Here is a 16,203-nt window from a genome sequence, read left to right as displayed (position 1 = left end):
CCTCATTTGAGTCTGCTTTTGAGTCCAGCCTTAATCCACAGCCCACAAAACAGTGAGAACAACTGTTGACCCGTCCACAAATCATGCTCTGCACAGACTCAGCCGACCTGTTCTTTATAAAAAGGTCTAAATTCTAAATGATGTTTCATTTGTGGTGGATGTCGGAGTCTGAGGGTGTTTTCACACATATAGTTGTTTATTCTGGTCCAGATCAGTTAATGAGGTAGTAAACTCACGAGTCGCCAAGCTGGTGGTGCGTACAGACGTGTACGCGGTGTCACAGCGCTCCCGACTACTGTGCACGTTTTTGTGTTTTTTATGCTTTTTATTGTGACTTGCTGCAATCACTGATCACTTTCACTCGTCAGGAATCGATAGATATCATCCATAGCCTGAACCTGGACTTTACTTTAGATTAGACACACAGTATTCAGAGATTGTGAGACCAGCAGGTGCTCCATGGGCTATTGTCTGGAACAGCAAGCAACACAGACGGCACTCCTCTCCCTGCACCTGAGCCAGGACCGCAACACAACTCTGGTAAGGGAGGGGGGCCATAATGCATACAGAATTATAAAAAGTCACTGCTCACCAGACTTGGAGGCCATGTCCATTCAGTGCGGGCCCTTTTATCTACCTGCGAGCTAACAGTAGCCATAGTTATCATTGTTTACATCCAGAGGGCGTTCATGTTGTTGCTGGGGACTTTAATAAGGCATGTTTGAAATCTGTACTCCCCCAAAACCAACATGGTAAGGACACTTACCATGTTGGTTAGTTTTTCCCAGTGGTTTGGTTAGTTTTCACACAGAGAAACATTGAAGTGAACTCCAAGCGAACCAAAATGCATCACCACAAACAACGTGAGAATGTTCAGTCTGCCCACTGGTCACATGTGTCTGGGACAGGAGCAGTAAAACTAAACACAGGAGGAATGTGGTGTGTGAGAAAACTGAAAATTTAAGTTAACCAGCTAGCTGCCAGCCCATACAGACCTGTGCACATTCATAGTAGCTTCCCACATTGAGAATACAATGCAGACATGGCTACAGTAGCTGGGCTGTTGGTTCAGATCGAGGTCTGATCCTGTTCACACCATTAACAAACCTCTCTGGAGTTGGTTTGGAACCATATCGAGAACACCTTCTCCAAAAGGGTCTCTGTTGTTTTGGTCCAAGTATGCTTACTGTATTCACACCTGCACCAACGAACCACACCGAAAAGAAAACCAACCAGAGTTGGGTTTAAACAGACTAAACACCCACCCTAGGCCTTTATTCGTTACATACTGAGTGTATAAACGACTTGAAATTCAGATGTTTTTGGTTCCGCACACGTCGTGTAGGGTATTAACTCACTTGAAAATACCGAAAAATGATTCCTGAAAAATCATGCTGTGAAAAAAATGGAGTGGACAGAAAGTGGCATTGAGCTGGTTCTGATGTTTCTAGGTGAAGACTGGATTCTCAGGAAAAGGCAGCAGGAGGAGAATTTCCTGGTTTGATCCCGGAGTCGAAGCTTTCAGACGTACTTCCGGATGTCAAAGAAATCATTTCACAGAGCCGACTGACCCTGGGAGGCACCTAGCTTTGAGTCTGAGGGAAAACAGGATTATTTTACTTTTTCACATCACTGTGTATTTAGTACTGATGCTACGATGATGCTTGTTACCAAACGCAGTGCTATGATTGGTCAGATCTGTTTATTCAAGTCTTGAAAAATCAGAAAAAGCCAACAAAAAAAATGTTGGGGGTTTAAAGTCTTACACAGCTTTTATTTTGAAGGTTTTTGGAAAGCTGAATGCACTCGGCTCATCTTCTGTAGTTTAAATGTGGCAGTAAATAAAATGTTCAGACATTTTTCACAGCATGTGAACAAGGGATTTTTGTTCATTAAAATATTACGTGTCATAGCTCAGTGGGCTACATACTGAACTCAGGCTGAGGGGCCTGGACCCCCGGGAGTCGTCCGCTGCAGTTATTGAATGATGTGACGTCATCTCCGCTTTATTTTGGAAAGGTTTGGAAAGAGTGGTGCTCTCTGCGGCTTGACTGCGCAGGTCCGCAGCTGGCGGCAGAGACAGACGCAGAGTTCGTCGTTCCCGGCTGGAGCACCGCCGGAGCCGCCTGCTTTGTTCGCCACAGGCTGAGCGCGCCGAGCCGGTGCTTCCAGTGCTTAGAGGAAACCTCCGTAGTTGCGAGCGCAGAGCGTTAATCTGCCGGGAGACCCGGCGGAGGGACCGGTGTGATTTGTGGGACGGTACACGGTGTAAAATGGCTCCCGGGCACCGCGAGCACCGACTCAGGTAAGAGTCCGCACCTGCCGCCGCACTGCTAACGGCTCTGACGCACTTGTGTCCGGAGGGCGGGGGGTGGCTGTGGCCGCGGCCGGTCCCTTTGCTTCACCGGACGTCTTTCTTCGGAGAGGAGCTTCAACCAAACTCTGTTGGAAAACCTCCATAAATAAGCCGATTCTCGTCCTTGTGGACCTGGGCTGCTTTTGGGCCCTGACCCGGGATCTGTGTTCGGGTTTGGGTCATTCGGCCTGTGTTTGGTCCGCGTGGGTGGTCGCTGTAGTCGGAGGTTGGTGTTTACCACTAAGAATCAGAGCGGGTGCTCGCCACCGCCCTCCGCGGCGCGATGTGGGTGGAACCCCCCCCCAAAGCCCCCATCAGATAAGATAAGATAGAACTTTATTAATCCCTCGGGTGGGTTCCTCTGGGAAATTCGACTTCCAAAAAAAAGCACAGCAACGACCGATCAGCAGAGGCCCGGCGTGTTTACAGGGGCCCGCAGGCTGCAGGTGACCGGATGTTACTGACGGCGCCGCAGTACTGCGCGGGTCCGAGCCCCTCGCTGGGAAAGATGTTAAAACGCGTGTATTTTGAATGGAGTTTGGTAGGACTCGCTGTAACTGTGCATCTGCTGCTCAGATGTTTGGACTCATTACAGTCAGCGCCGCTGTCATCACACCTGCCACCTGTTTTCCGCTGAGTCTGCGCAGTTTGTCCGCTAGCAAACTAACAGGTTCAGGGTCCGCTATGACGTCACCCACACCTCTCTTACAGTTATGATTAACTTGAACTAAAGTGTGTATTTTCACAGTTGATGGGCTCGTGTTTCTGTGCAGCAAACGCTTTCACAGTTGCAAACAAAAATATGTGGCTATGACGTCATTACCGGGGCAGGCCTGTAACTGGTGAAACCTGTTCTGTTTACAGCAAACATCGATAAAGAAACCGGATAAGACGTATAAATATAAGTAGTCTTGATCCACCTGATTGAGCATTGATTAATGATTCATGGTTTCGTCACACTTGTTGCTTAGAGCCTTGAACCTGTGAGGTCAACACTGTCATCTGCTCTTTTTTTTTTTTTTTAATTCCTCTTAAATGGCCTGTATTTGTATAGCACTTTCACTCGTCCCTAAGGACCCCAAAGTGCTTTACTGCGCCCATCCACACACAGGTGATGGCAGCTACATTGTAGCCACAGCCACCCTGGGGCGCACTGACAGAGGCGAGCCTGCCGGACTCTGACCACCACCAGTAGGCAACGGGTGAAGTGTCTTGCCCAAGGACACAACGACCGAGACTGTCAGAGCCGGGGCTCGAACCGGCAACCTTCCGATTACAAGACGACCTCCCAACTCTTGAGCCACGATCGCCCCACAATCTTATTTTTATTCTGTAACAAAACTTTAATACAGCTTTTAGAATGAGGAGATTATGTATGGAGAGCAAACCGTATCAGGCTGTGCTCAGTCATCCAGGTGAGGAAGCCCTAAAAAGTTGATTCTGTTCATCCGGACGTTTTCAGTGAAGCGTTTCATCATCATCAGGTGACTTCTTCAGTCAGCGACAAGTGTGAAAACCTGCGCTCAGAGCCCCTCGCCGACGAGGTGACCGCCTTGGTGAGGAGGAGCAGCGGCCTCCTTGCCCCATCTCTGGGAGAGCCCACCCACCCTTCAGCAAAGGTCATATCCACCGTCTCGCTTCTTCACCTTCAGAGTAACCAGCAATAAATTCAGCCTTAGATTAATCGCGTGTTATCACACATTTCTGTAGCAACGTCAGGGCTGTGACTCCGCCTGGTGACAGGTGGCTGCATAACATGTAGGGCACACTTAGGTTAAAGCGTGCGTGTGGTCCGGACGAGTCGCACGCGTCTGCAGTCACAGTTCACGATTTAACGTGCTGACGACACTCGCACAGGCCGTGATGAAGACGAGCTGTGACGACAGATGAGATGAAGACGACGTCAGTTTATAACGCTGACTCTGAACTAACGAGCAGGTGAAACATGTCAGCGACTGTGTTCGTTTATTCTTTTTAGTCTAACCGAGAAAAAGGAAAAAACAGGAACTGCGTTCAGCTTCATCTTCAGCTGATCGGCACACGTCTGAACTTTATTACCTGTGACGAATCAGCAGCTTTTATCTCACCTGCTGGCGCCCACAGAAGGTACAAAAGTCCACCTGAGCACGCACACAGACGCACCTTTACCTGGAGCCGGTCTCATAGCACAGGCTACAGATTTCAGCCGCTCCTCACTGACGAGCTGACGTCACAGATCAGATTGTTTAATCCCAGATAACCCGGATGTTTTTGTCCCACAGAAGACGAAACGAATCAGATCTGCAGCCAGGCTCTGATTCAGTTGCTGATGTCACGCGGCATCAGCGACGCACGCCATGTGACGCGTCTGCCGGTCTTGAACGTCTCGATTTCTGCAGCCGGGTCGGAGACACCCGTGTGCAATTGTCTTGGTTTTTCTCATTTTAATTATGCTCCAGGTACGCAAACACTGCGGCTCTTTGTCAGCTTGTGCGTTGATTTCAGGGGGAGGAGCCTGGAAGTCAGAAACAGTCAGCAGCAGGCGCACTGAGCATCCTGGACGAGTTCAGGTGTGTGCAGCCAATCAGCTCGTCAGCGATGATGAGCGTCTCCCATCAGCCAGCCTCAGAGCCGCGTGGCTACAGACACACTTTAAATCTGAGTGATTGTCAGTTAGCAGAGGGGGCGGGGCTGAGGTGGCGATGAAAGCTGCTTTCATTAATCGTTATCAAGACTGAACAATTATCAAAAATACATTTATATTTAACTTATTGATCGATTATCAAAAATGAGAATTTAATCAGTCATTTCTCTGATTAATGTCAGTTATTGATCATCCTGCTGACCCCCACACACACAAAAGCTCACTGATGAATATTGATTATTATTGATTACCTGTCAGTTCTGCTGGAGCTGGTCCAGTTTTTAAATCATTGACTTTCAGTCAGTTTGATAAAATGATGATGCGCAGGGACTTCCTGCTGTAGCGCGATATTTATCTGGCCTCAGCCAAAAGGCTGATTGGGGACTTTCACCGCCGAGCGGGCGGTGGCGCAGACACCCGACTTTGTCATCACAAAGTAAGGTTTTCAAATGAATTCCGTAGCTGCAGCTGTTCTTGTTATGTTTATGAGCGTAAACCAGATTAATGCTGCGAAAGACGACATATTTTCACCTTAACTTCCTGTTATTCCTTCAGAATAAAGCTCCAGGGTGAAGCGTTGTAGCTTTGGCTGACCACCTCTTTGTCTCTCTATCCTCAGCTGATCAGCAGCTCCATGTGACGTCACTGCTTCTTCCAGCAGCGCTTCAACCGAGCTCTTCCTCCTCCTCTGCTACGAGGTGGCATGTCGGCGGCTCAGACCCAGAAGGAGAGCAGCGAGGCGGGCTGGGGCTGCCTGGAGGCTCTGGGTCTCAGTCAGAAGGAGATCGTCCTGGCTGAGGCCCTGCAGATGGAGTACGATGCCCTGTCCAAACTCAGACAGGACAAGAGCGGAACGGGACCCAGCCAGACCGGCTCCAAGACCCCCAATCCCTCCATCGAGCGCCACCAGTCCACACCTTCCCCGCCAGGAGGAAACCTGCTGATGGGCCTTTCCGGGTCCGAATCCTCCCTGAACCAAGCGGGAGGGTCCCAGTCTCCACAGTCCGCCCCAGCCAGGGCCCTCCCCCCTCAGGGCGGCTACGTCAAGGAGTCCCCATACATCCTGGACAGTTCTGAAGTCTGCAAGTTCAGGGACGCTTCTGTGCCCAGCCTTGGGGACTCTCCCGGATCCAGTTCAGGGTTTCTGCCAAAGGGTTTTCCCGCTCTTCCAGATGACACACCCCCCGCCATCCCACCAAGAAACCCCATCCCGCCACTGGCAGTGTCCGAGAACCCCTTCCTGCCCCCCCGACCCTCCACCGTGCCGCGGGACGTGAACCTGTTCATGCCCAACGTGGATCGGCCCAAAGTGACCTCCGGAGACCTGAACTATGACACCATCAACGACTCGCTGTCCCGACTAAATGACAGCTGGCAAGGTCGGAGGGCCAACGGCGACCAATCAGGCAAGCCCGTGGCCCGCAGCAAGACGCTCCCCCCTCAGGTGCCTCCCAGGACGTACGTAGCTGTTCCCAAGAGCAACAAGAACCAGCGTCCGGTCTCTGCAGACCCGGTAAGCCCCTCTGAGGTCGTGCGTCAGCTGTTTGTGTTGAGCTGTACTCTGATTGGCCACTTAAACAATTTCTTTCTGATTGCATTTCTAACACTGTTGAATACTGCAGTGTGTGATTATAAGCAGCATCTCTGTCTCTGAAGAGCTGCTTCTTCTGTAACGAGGGTCCCGCTGCACCCTTGGTGTCACCATGTTTCCACATGAATCAAACTCGAGCTGAACTGAAGCACACAGCCAGTTCAGCTGAGATGAATCCCAATACGTATCTCGAGTTCATCAGAACCGATCAGTTTAATTAACTCGCAGAAAAGTCAACAAAGCCACCAGCAGCTAATAAGTCAGGGGTGGATTCTGATGGGCTTCACCTGGACCTTTGTCACTTGGTTCTTAACACTCTCTGAAGGCCAGGTTAGATTGTGGCTGAGTGTGTCTCTCCTGATGTCAGCAGACCCCACCTGGATCATGTTTGGTCCAGGTGGGGTCCTTAAATTGTTCTGCTTTTGTTGTTGATCTGGTTTTGAAGATGATCTGGTCTTCAGCAGATCGTAGAGTTATTCAGATACAACCTGAGATGATGTGAAACACAGGACATCATTATTTATGCGCAGCTCTCTGAGCTCTGCAGCAGCTCGTTCTGTTGGAGATTTGCTGCCGTGCTCGCCGACCTGTCGACGGCCCGGTTTGGTCCAAGCTTCAGCTGTGATGACCTCAGATTTGAATACAGAGGAGTCACCGGTGCACTCGGGTCTTCCTTCTCTCTGCTGTTTGTTCTGGTGCTTTGTGGGCAGTTTGGGGTGAGTTTGATTGGTTCGCACTCAGGAAGACGTGGCGCCGTGCAGACACACCTGATCTGCAAAACCTCGTAGAGCTGCTTGCACTGCTGATCAGTAGATCAATATACGTGATTGTCGGCACCCAGCTGCTGCTCTGAGCTCTGTTAGGTTAGAGCTGCAGACAGACGGCGGCTAAAATGTTGGCGCTGACGGTAGCCAACATGAATCTGAGTGCGACAGCAGAAAACAGGAAGTGTTCGTCTTTGAGGGGCGTTAATCGCCTCCTTCGTGTTTCTGAGAGCAGGAAGCTGAATTTACATCATTGTCGATGTGTTTGTGTTCAGACACGCTGCAGCTGTGCAGCGGCTTCATTTAGAAAAAACACCCCCGAGCTCAGAGTTGTGTCACTTCCTGTCAGAAGTCCTGACAGGAAGTCCAGGTTTTCAGATGGTTTCTGGAGAAGTGCTGCGGTTTGATTCCCAGCCCTTCGCATGGAACCCAGTCAGACCAGTTCCACCAGCTGTAACTTGAAACCAGATTGGCAGGCGGCGTCCTGACACGCTTCCTTCGCCGCGCTTGGACGTGCTCAGACTGACGCTTCAGTTTCAGCATTTTTATTTCCCTCAAAACACGAACTCATCACCACATTCTTCCTCCTCCTCCTCTTCCTCCTTCTTCTTTTTCTGCAGCCTCAATTTCATTTCCTGCCTCAGACGTTTTTTCAATGTTTAAATGAAACGTAAAACAATCCCCACCACGCTTTAATGTCGACCACACACACACACACACACACTGAACTGTGTGTGTGAGAGTCTCTGATTGGCTGTCTTTGCGTGTCCTGCAGGTGTCGCTGGGCGCTAGGATGAACGGTTTCGGGTACGAGCTCTTCCAGGTGTCGGAGGAGCGTGACGAGGAGGTGGCAGCGTTCTGCCACACGCTGGATGTGTGAGTAGCCTGTTGCCGTGACGATCACATTCAGTCTCTCCCTTGCAGGCGTCTCCACCTGCTGCCCTCTCACCTGTCTTTGCCCTCAGGCTGCGCTCGGCGTACCCGTGCTGTGACCGCTCAAAGAACGCCGGCTTTGTGTGGTCGCCCTCCGTCGGCCACGAAGAGCTCCATCAGGGCCTGGGGGTCAGTGTGAAGGTGACGGTCATCAGTGAGCACTTCAGAGAACCGCTCACCTTTACCTGTGACAGTAAGACGTCTGGTTTTTCCGTGAGGATAGAAATGTCTGACTGAAAACGTTAGCTTCGTATGAATATGCAATACCCAAACGCGACCGGCGCGCTGGCTGCCATCTTGCTTTTTAAAATTCATCTGGGACACGCCATTATTTCCCCGGAGGGTCAGTCAGGTCAGCTCAGGGGTTAAAGGTCAGGAGAGCAAACAGAACAGCACTGACCCTTCAAAAGTCTGCCAGTGCAGTTTGAAGGAATTCAGTCAGTTTGTCCTCTTAAAGTCAGTTTTATGTCCAAGAAACGCTAAATTATGCTGTGATGTTATTTTACCCTGAAAGGACCTGCTGATGGCATCCAGCTGTGCGTGCGTGTGTAGAGTTATACTTCACCTGTTTATAATACTGCAGCGTGTGTGTGTGTCCGAGGTTCGTCCACCGTGGACCTGCTCATCTACCAGACTCTGTGCTACGCTCAGGACGACCTCGACCATGTGAACGTGGACGACTACCTGCTGAAGGTCTGCGGACATGACGAGTTCCTCCACAAGTAAGAACCTCAGAACCTCGGGGTCTCCGAGCCGTGCCTGAACTCAGCATCTCTGTAGGGGAGCGTCCTCTTCCAGCTGATCTGTGGTTCAGACATAATAACAGAGAGCAGAGCTGTGGTTGCTGTTACACCAGCAGCAGTAATGACCGCACGCACGCACGCACGCACGCACGCACAGTGCTCCAGCTCTGGGTTCACACACCAACGACGTCCTTGCTGTTTTAGGCGGTGTGTCTGTTTGCCTGTACAAATCCCCACAGCAGGGGTGTGTGTGTGTGTGTGTGTGTGTGTGTGTGTGTGTGTGTGTGTGTGTGTGTGTGTGTGTGTGTGTGTGTGTGTGTGTGTGTGTGTGTGTGTGTGTGTGTGTGTGTGTGTGTGTGTGTGTGTGTGTGTGTGTGTGAGATATCCTGGCGGAGCCTGGCTGGACTTCCTGTGGTGGAACAATGAGTGTTTATCACTTGTGAACAGCTGTCGGTCCGCCTGGCGCTCTGCTGGCTGTCGGTGTCTTTACAGCGTCACGTGTCCTGAAGTCTTTGAGACAGCCCGTTCGTCATGTTTCAGTACACTCAACATGCTTCACACAGACGTGTGTTGGTTTATAAGGACTAAGGCTGCAGTGCTGTAACTGACCTCAGGTCAGCAGACTGAGATATGATTGTGGGACAGTTTAAGATGTGCAGCTGATTACCTGAGAGGTGTGCTGGGTTGTTAACAGTGAGAGCTTTGTAATCTGAGCCAATGAAGTGCGTTCAGTACTGGTGTGACGTGCTCATATGTGCATGAAGCTCTGCTGCTGCTGATCTGGAGTGTGCTGTACGGACAGTTCCACATAGCGCAGGGCGATATGGCCAAAAATATTTATCACGATATACGTTTGAAAATTTGCGATAACGATATAACTGACGATATAATTGACACGAGACAAAATACTTTACAACTCCTCAACTTTATTAGTGCAAAAAACCATCAATGTATTTCCACTGAAACAAGCAGCTGTTTTTTATCTGCATTAAAGTTATAAAAACATTTAACAGTGCAAATGCAAATTCCTCGCTGACAGTTTAACCAAAAGGCATTTCAGTGGAAACTGGCCGACACATCCTCAGCATAACCATGTATAATATCCACAGAACTTAAAGAGGTTATACACACACAATACGGTAACATTATGCTGAAGCACAGCACGTATCACTCCGTGAGGCTCCGCCTACGATAGCCGTAACGCTCCGACAATCCATCAAGCGGTGCGGCTTCGTAGCTCAGCAAAGTCGTACTGAAACATCTGACAGATTTTCGAGCGCCGTGCACATAAAATCGTTTCGAGGTCAGTAAACACGACCAGAGTTCATACATGAGGCACACGGGGTTATAAGGGGCTCTGTCGACTTTCAGAAAAATGGATTGATTTTAAGTGCGCCGTATTTTCCAAACAACACGGTAATAACGGCGGCCCGCTAGCATGCGCTACCAGAAATAGTGCTTTGTTGTGAATCTGACGGACGAAAGCTAAACCAGTTCCACACCAGTGAAGCTGCAGCGTTTTTACAAACCAGTTCAGGTTCATCGTTTCATTCAACGATCCGCTCTCGCTCTTCTCGTTCTGCGTCACCGCCATGATTTGTCCACCATGTGCGTATGAAAACAAAGGCACTGCGCATGTGCGTTTTACCCATATTCTATCGCGATATTTCATTTTCTTATCGTTGCCCAACATTACACTGTGAACGGTATGATATGGCCCAGTTTCAGATATGAATACGTTTGTCGATGTGATTTTTCAGACCTGAGATCAGAGATATGTTCGAGCAAATATTTCTGTCTCGTCTGTTCAGTTTGGGACATGCACCATTAACACCCGTCGAGCAGCAGTGAGTACAGCTGTGTGTCGTCTGCATAGAATGGTATATCATGGAGCATGCACAGGTGACCCAGCGATGGCCCGAGGGCTGAAACTTCGACCCTCTGGGGCGTTTTCACACCTTCTTCCTGTGGTTTGGTTTGTTGTCACACAGAAAAATCCAAGTGAACTTCAAGCAAACCACATCAGTGTTCAGTCCGCTCATTGGCCAGGTGTGTCTGGGGACGGGACCAGCACAAGTAAACACAGGAACAAGGTGTGTGGGAGAAACCTGAGAAGTTGGGTTGTTTCCCGACTTGCTGCTAGCCTGTAATCAAATCAAATCACTTTTATTGTCACATCACATGTGCAGGCACACTGGCACAGCACATGCGAGTGAAATTCTTGTGTGCGAGCCCCACAAGCAACAGAGATGTGCAAACACAACAACACAAACGAGCAAAATACAAGAATGGCCAACCTGAAACTAATAAATATATGTACAATATATAATAGTGTATGCATTTCTGGATGTGTATACTAAATATTTTCCTGTGTGTGTGTGTGTGTGTGTGTGTGTGTGTGTGTGTGTGTGTGTGTGTGTGTGTGTGTGTGTGTATACACATTTTTACAAATTAAATAGTAAAAATAAATAAAATAATAATAATAATAATAAAATATATAAAATATACAGAGTTGAATATGTGCAAAACAGTGGCATTTATATACAGTGTGGAGTGCATAATGTTGAAGTTCCAGTAGTGAAGCTGAGGTGTCTATGACGTGTTCAGCAGTCTGATGGCCTGGTGGAAGAAGCTGTCTCTCAGTCTGCTGGTACGGGACCGGATGCTGCAGAACCTCCTTCCTGATGGAAGCAGTCTGAACAGTTTATGGCTGGGGTGACTGGAGTCCTTGATGATCCTCCCCGCTTTCCTCAGGCAGCGCTTCCTGTAGATGTCTTGGAGGGAGGGAAGCTCACCTCCAATTATCCAATTATTGTACAGACCTGTGCAGGGTGAGAATACAAAAACACGTGGCTACGGGACCTCTTTTAGCTCCAGCTTGTGACGTGTTCCTGGTAGTTGGTTCAGGTCGGGTCACGTTCGCACCATGAGTGAACCGCTCGTTTTGCTCTGCAGCCGAGTGTGGTTACTGTGTTCATGCCTGCACCGCACCGAGGGGGATCGAACCAGAGCTTGATTTAAACAGACTAAACGCTGCAGGTGTTAAACTCCCTCAGATACGATGAGAGCCAGTCACCTCACCTGTTAAACCGGCTGGGTCTAAAGTCTGCGAAGCTTCAGAAATCCACTTAGTGAGTGGATTTTTCCAGCTGCTTTTATTGTGGAGGGGTTCTTAGAGGAAGCAGTATTGTGCCCTGTGTGTGTCTGACTGTGTGTGTCTTTCTGTGCGTCTCAGCGCGCAGACTCTGGGTGGGCTCGAGTTCGTTCAGCAGTGTCTGAAGTTCGACTGGGATGTCCGGCTGTGCCTCGTCAAGAGATCGTCCATCAGCATCGAGCTGGCCCGCACGGTACACGTAAACACACTCACTCACACACACAGCATATAAACCAGGGTGTGACCCGGTCACCCATCGTCGTCACGCCACTGCATGATTTGAGTCTTTGTTTTTACAGAAAGATGACGATGAGACGGCGTCCACCATGAACCACAGCATCCTGCTGCAGGAGCGTCCAATCAAACAGACAGTCACCAGGTGAGGGGCGGAGCTCGCAGCTCGCAGAGGCACTCTGATTTCCTCCAACAGCTGATCAATCAATCACCGATTTACTGATAACATCTGTCTGTCGATCAGGGAGGCTCTGACCCTGCTGCTCGACACATTTCACAACGAGGCCGAGTCCTTCCTGCTGTCAGAGGTGACACACACACACACACACACACACACACACACACACACTGATGTGTGGCGCTGCGCTCCGTCTTGTGTTCACGTTGATGAGGTTTGAGTTCATGAATGTGAAGGGGCGGAGCTTAAACTGAATCCGGACTATCAGAGATTTCATGAAAACATAAAGTCAGACTCTGAGCTGCTCGCTGAGCCTCCTCCTCTGTCCTGTCGTCTGTGAAGGTGGAGCTGCCTCTGCATGTGGAGCGCCTCGTCCAATCCGTGAAGGCGCTCTGCAGCTCGTTGGCTGCCGTGGAGACGCCCGACGTGACCTCGGCCCTTAACCAGCTCCCAGCGTGCCCTTGTCGCCTGCAGCCCAAAGTCCTGAAGGTAAACGTGTGCTTCAGTGAGGCTCAGAGCAGGTGAGGGTGTGAGTTTGTTCACTGACGGGTTACTCTCATCTGTCCTCCCAGGATGCATCAGTGCTGGCTGTCAGGGAGAACAGAGGTACGTACTAACAGGAAGCTCTGACTGCTGTGAAACGCTGTAAAAGCAGCCTCGGGAACACTAAGAGGATGCACTGGGGGGGCACCAAGCTTTGGAGGGTAATGTAGTGACTAATGTGAGTCTGTTGGCCCCAACCAACCAATCTGGTGACGTCACATCTCCGTACTGACAGAAAATGGCGCCGAACTTGTTTTTTAAACTTGAAGCTCTTGTTTCTTAAATCCAGCCTGACGGAGTTACACCTGTGTCAGTGTCTGAGAGCAGGGCTCAGCGTCAAGTCCTGGACAAACTGACAAAACACTTCAAAGACATGACAGAAACAAAGAAACTAAAAGTTAAAGATGTGCCTTCAGGCAGGTTTTAAAGCTGTCGAGTGTTGCAGAGGTCCGAAAAGCCTGGAGCTGAAGGAAGACCATTTCCTCCAGGACTTTGGACACCAAAGGGAGTTACAGATGAGTCTTTTTTGAGAACTGGCTGCACTGTGGCATGTTTGAAATCAGCTGGAGCTGTTCCTGTTAGAAGGGAGGTGTTAATAATGGATGGCACGCTTGGTGCAAGAGTGTCAACGAGTTCTTTGAAAAGGCGAGTGCGGATAATGTCGAGGTGAGACACGGAGGGCTTAAGACGGGAAACTACTTCAGCCAGAGCGCCCAGAGAAACGGGCTCAAAGTGATTGAACACAGGGGAACAGGAGGATCGTAAGCTGGAGGCATGCGAGTCCTGACAGCAGCAACGGTTTTCAGATAGCTGGAGACTCTGGAAACTGTGTGACGGGTTAATAACTGAATCAATGGTGAAATACGACTCGGGTCTGTGGCTGTTATTAGAGATGATGTCTGATAAATCACACGAGTTTTGTGGGGCAGCAAACATGGATGTTAAAATCCCCAAGAACTTGACCCCAGATAACAAGTCTAGAATAAAACCATTTGTTAAACTGGGGAGAACAATAAACAAGTGCACACAGCACAGGAGAATACAGATCCATCAAAGTAGTGATAACTCAGAACTACCATACATATCAGTGGCTTTAAATTTCACACCAGTGTGTGAATGGGTGGATGACTGGATATGCAAAGCGCTTTGGGGTCCTTAGGGACTAGTAAAGCGCTATATAAATACAGGCCATTACCATTTACCATTTAAAAATGGATGCAAGACCTCCGCCATCACCAGTTAGCCACAGAGATTTGCAAAAATGACCGAAGCGATGAGTTCTGAAAAAGGGCTTAACTCACCAGAATCAAGGTTCAGTCGAGAATAAAACGCCAAGTCCAGGGAGGAGAAGAACCCACGAGGGAGCTGCTAACCAGCAATCAGGTGTGAGTAACCTAATCAAGACCGGGGACGGGTGGGAAGGGCGGAGATTCCAGGGAACCACCTCTACGGGGGGAGATGCGAAATGCCGTGAAGGTGGTTCATTAGCTGAGAGGAACCCAAATCGACCGGCAAAGATCGTCAGAACAGTTTGGAAAAACACCTTCCTGAAGCTACCAGGAAGCGCTATCCACAGAGCCTGGGATGTAGAGGAGTGTTACACACAACGAAGACACAACTTAGTCGAAGTGAACGTTATCAAAATGAGACAAAAGGCCCGGGACAGACTCCATGCTGTAAATTTATGTTTCATGTCCCCTTTAAACAAAACGTCTGAGAAAAGTCCAGCTTCACCCAAACTACCTGCGCTGCAGACCACAAATCCAGCACGGTTTTCTGTTGCAAAGGCCTGCTCTCTTTAAACGTATGGATAAATAATTCACATTTTTATGTCACTTCATTGCATTTAATTCATTTCTTTAATACATTTAATTTTTTTACATTTTTGTTGGGGTCACGCGGGCCTTCCCGTCCCAGGCATCTTCCCCAGCTCTCTGAGGTGTTCCAGCTAGACACCTGACCTCTCCTGGGTGTGCCTCGGGGCGGAGCTGGTTGTAGGGGTAGAGCTGTAACTCCGCCCCCACAGTCATGACACTACCAGAGTGACTTCTTTGAACTGATTCTGTTTAATAAGTGACGATCCCGGTTTGTCTTCCTCTGACGCTCTAATGGTTCGCTGGCTTCTTTGTCGCCTCACAGAGAAAGTGGTGGAGAAGCTGACGGCGGCCATCTTGGATCTAGTGGAGCTGTACTGCAGCACATTTAATGCCAACTTCCACACGACGCCGCAGAGCCACTGCTGCACGGCGCCCATCCAAGAGGCTGGCCTCATCACCAACGTCCTCTCCTTCAACATCTACGCCGCCCACCGCATCCCCATCACGTGGGCTGCCAGGTAAGGAGCTCAAAAGGTACCCGCCCACAGGCTGAAGGGGGGGGCGTCCTGTGTCAGTGCTGCAGGTTTAGGAGTCGCACAGTGCCGACTCAGTGGTGCTCACAACCAAACAACACACACACACCAAAGGTGAACTAACGGCAAACAAAAGGAGTGCCTCCGGACTCATGCTGCACCTCAGGGGATCCGAGTTACGTGCATAACCTCCAGGTTTTTTTGGGCATGGTGGTGCTCTCTGAGGATTCTGGGATAGATTTATCTGCTCGTGAAGGAGGTGCTGGGGGGGTCTCCTGTGAGTGCAGCGCCACCTGCAGGTGGAAGAAGCTGAGCGCTTCGTGCTTCCTTTCTTCTTCTCTCATTGTCGTTGATAATTGAGCCTCAATCACATGCAGGTACGCGCAGACGCACACAGACACGCACAGCTTGGGTTGGAGGCGTGTTGACTAAATCACACTTCTATGAAAACATCAGAAATGAAGAAGAATAAAGAAACTCAGGTGGTTCTGTGATTGGGGACAGGTGTGAATATGTGCTGCACAAGTAACTCGCCTGTCCTGCTGTCATTGGTCGCAGTTATGAATGCTTCTTCCTGTCCTGCTCTCTGACTCACGGAGGGGCGGAGCTTTGTGCGCCGCAGCACACCAGCAAGCAGTCGGTCAGCAAATACCTGTTCCACCTGGTGGTCTGGGACCAGAGGTACGTACCTGACCCTTACCTGTCAGAGCCGTGACATCACACGCACGCACACC

At 49.8% G+C, this 16,203-nt stretch overlaps 1 protein-coding gene across 2 annotated transcripts in view; it reads left to right on the top strand.

Moving 5' to 3' along the window:
• Positions 1-1,462: 1,462 nt before the first annotated feature.
• The window catches only part of pik3c2b (phosphatidylinositol-4-phosphate 3-kinase, catalytic subunit type 2 beta), a 48,066-nt gene continuing 33,325 nt past the window's right edge, over positions 1,463-16,203 (top strand). For both annotated transcript variants that reach the window (XM_085457844.1, XM_085457843.1), the window contains exons 1-12: positions 1,463-2,305; positions 5,599-6,492; positions 8,110-8,210; positions 8,300-8,460; positions 8,869-8,989; positions 12,246-12,357; positions 12,464-12,543; positions 12,643-12,706; positions 12,919-13,065; positions 13,149-13,182; positions 15,259-15,454; positions 16,028-16,150. In XM_085457844.1, coding sequence (XP_085313970.1) covers positions 5,683-6,492; positions 8,110-8,210; positions 8,300-8,460; positions 8,869-8,989; positions 12,246-12,357; positions 12,464-12,543; positions 12,643-12,706; positions 12,919-13,065; positions 13,149-13,182; positions 15,259-15,454; positions 16,028-16,150 — 1,949 coding nt within the window. In that variant the 5' untranslated portion in view covers positions 1,463-2,305; positions 5,599-5,682. The remainder of the gene's footprint in view (positions 2,306-5,598; positions 6,493-8,109; positions 8,211-8,299; positions 8,461-8,868; positions 8,990-12,245; positions 12,358-12,463; positions 12,544-12,642; positions 12,707-12,918; positions 13,066-13,148; positions 13,183-15,258; positions 15,455-16,027; positions 16,151-16,203) is intronic.

Source organism: Copadichromis virginalis, linkage group LG5 (genome assembly GCF_057382275.1).
Source record: "Copadichromis virginalis isolate Kocher_CV1m ecotype Utaka linkage group LG5, C_Virginalis_male_GT1.1, whole genome shotgun sequence".
Classification (NCBI taxonomy): domain Eukaryota; kingdom Metazoa; phylum Chordata; class Actinopteri; order Cichliformes; family Cichlidae; genus Copadichromis; species Copadichromis virginalis.
This window is presented reverse-complemented; position numbering and strand designations above follow the sequence as displayed.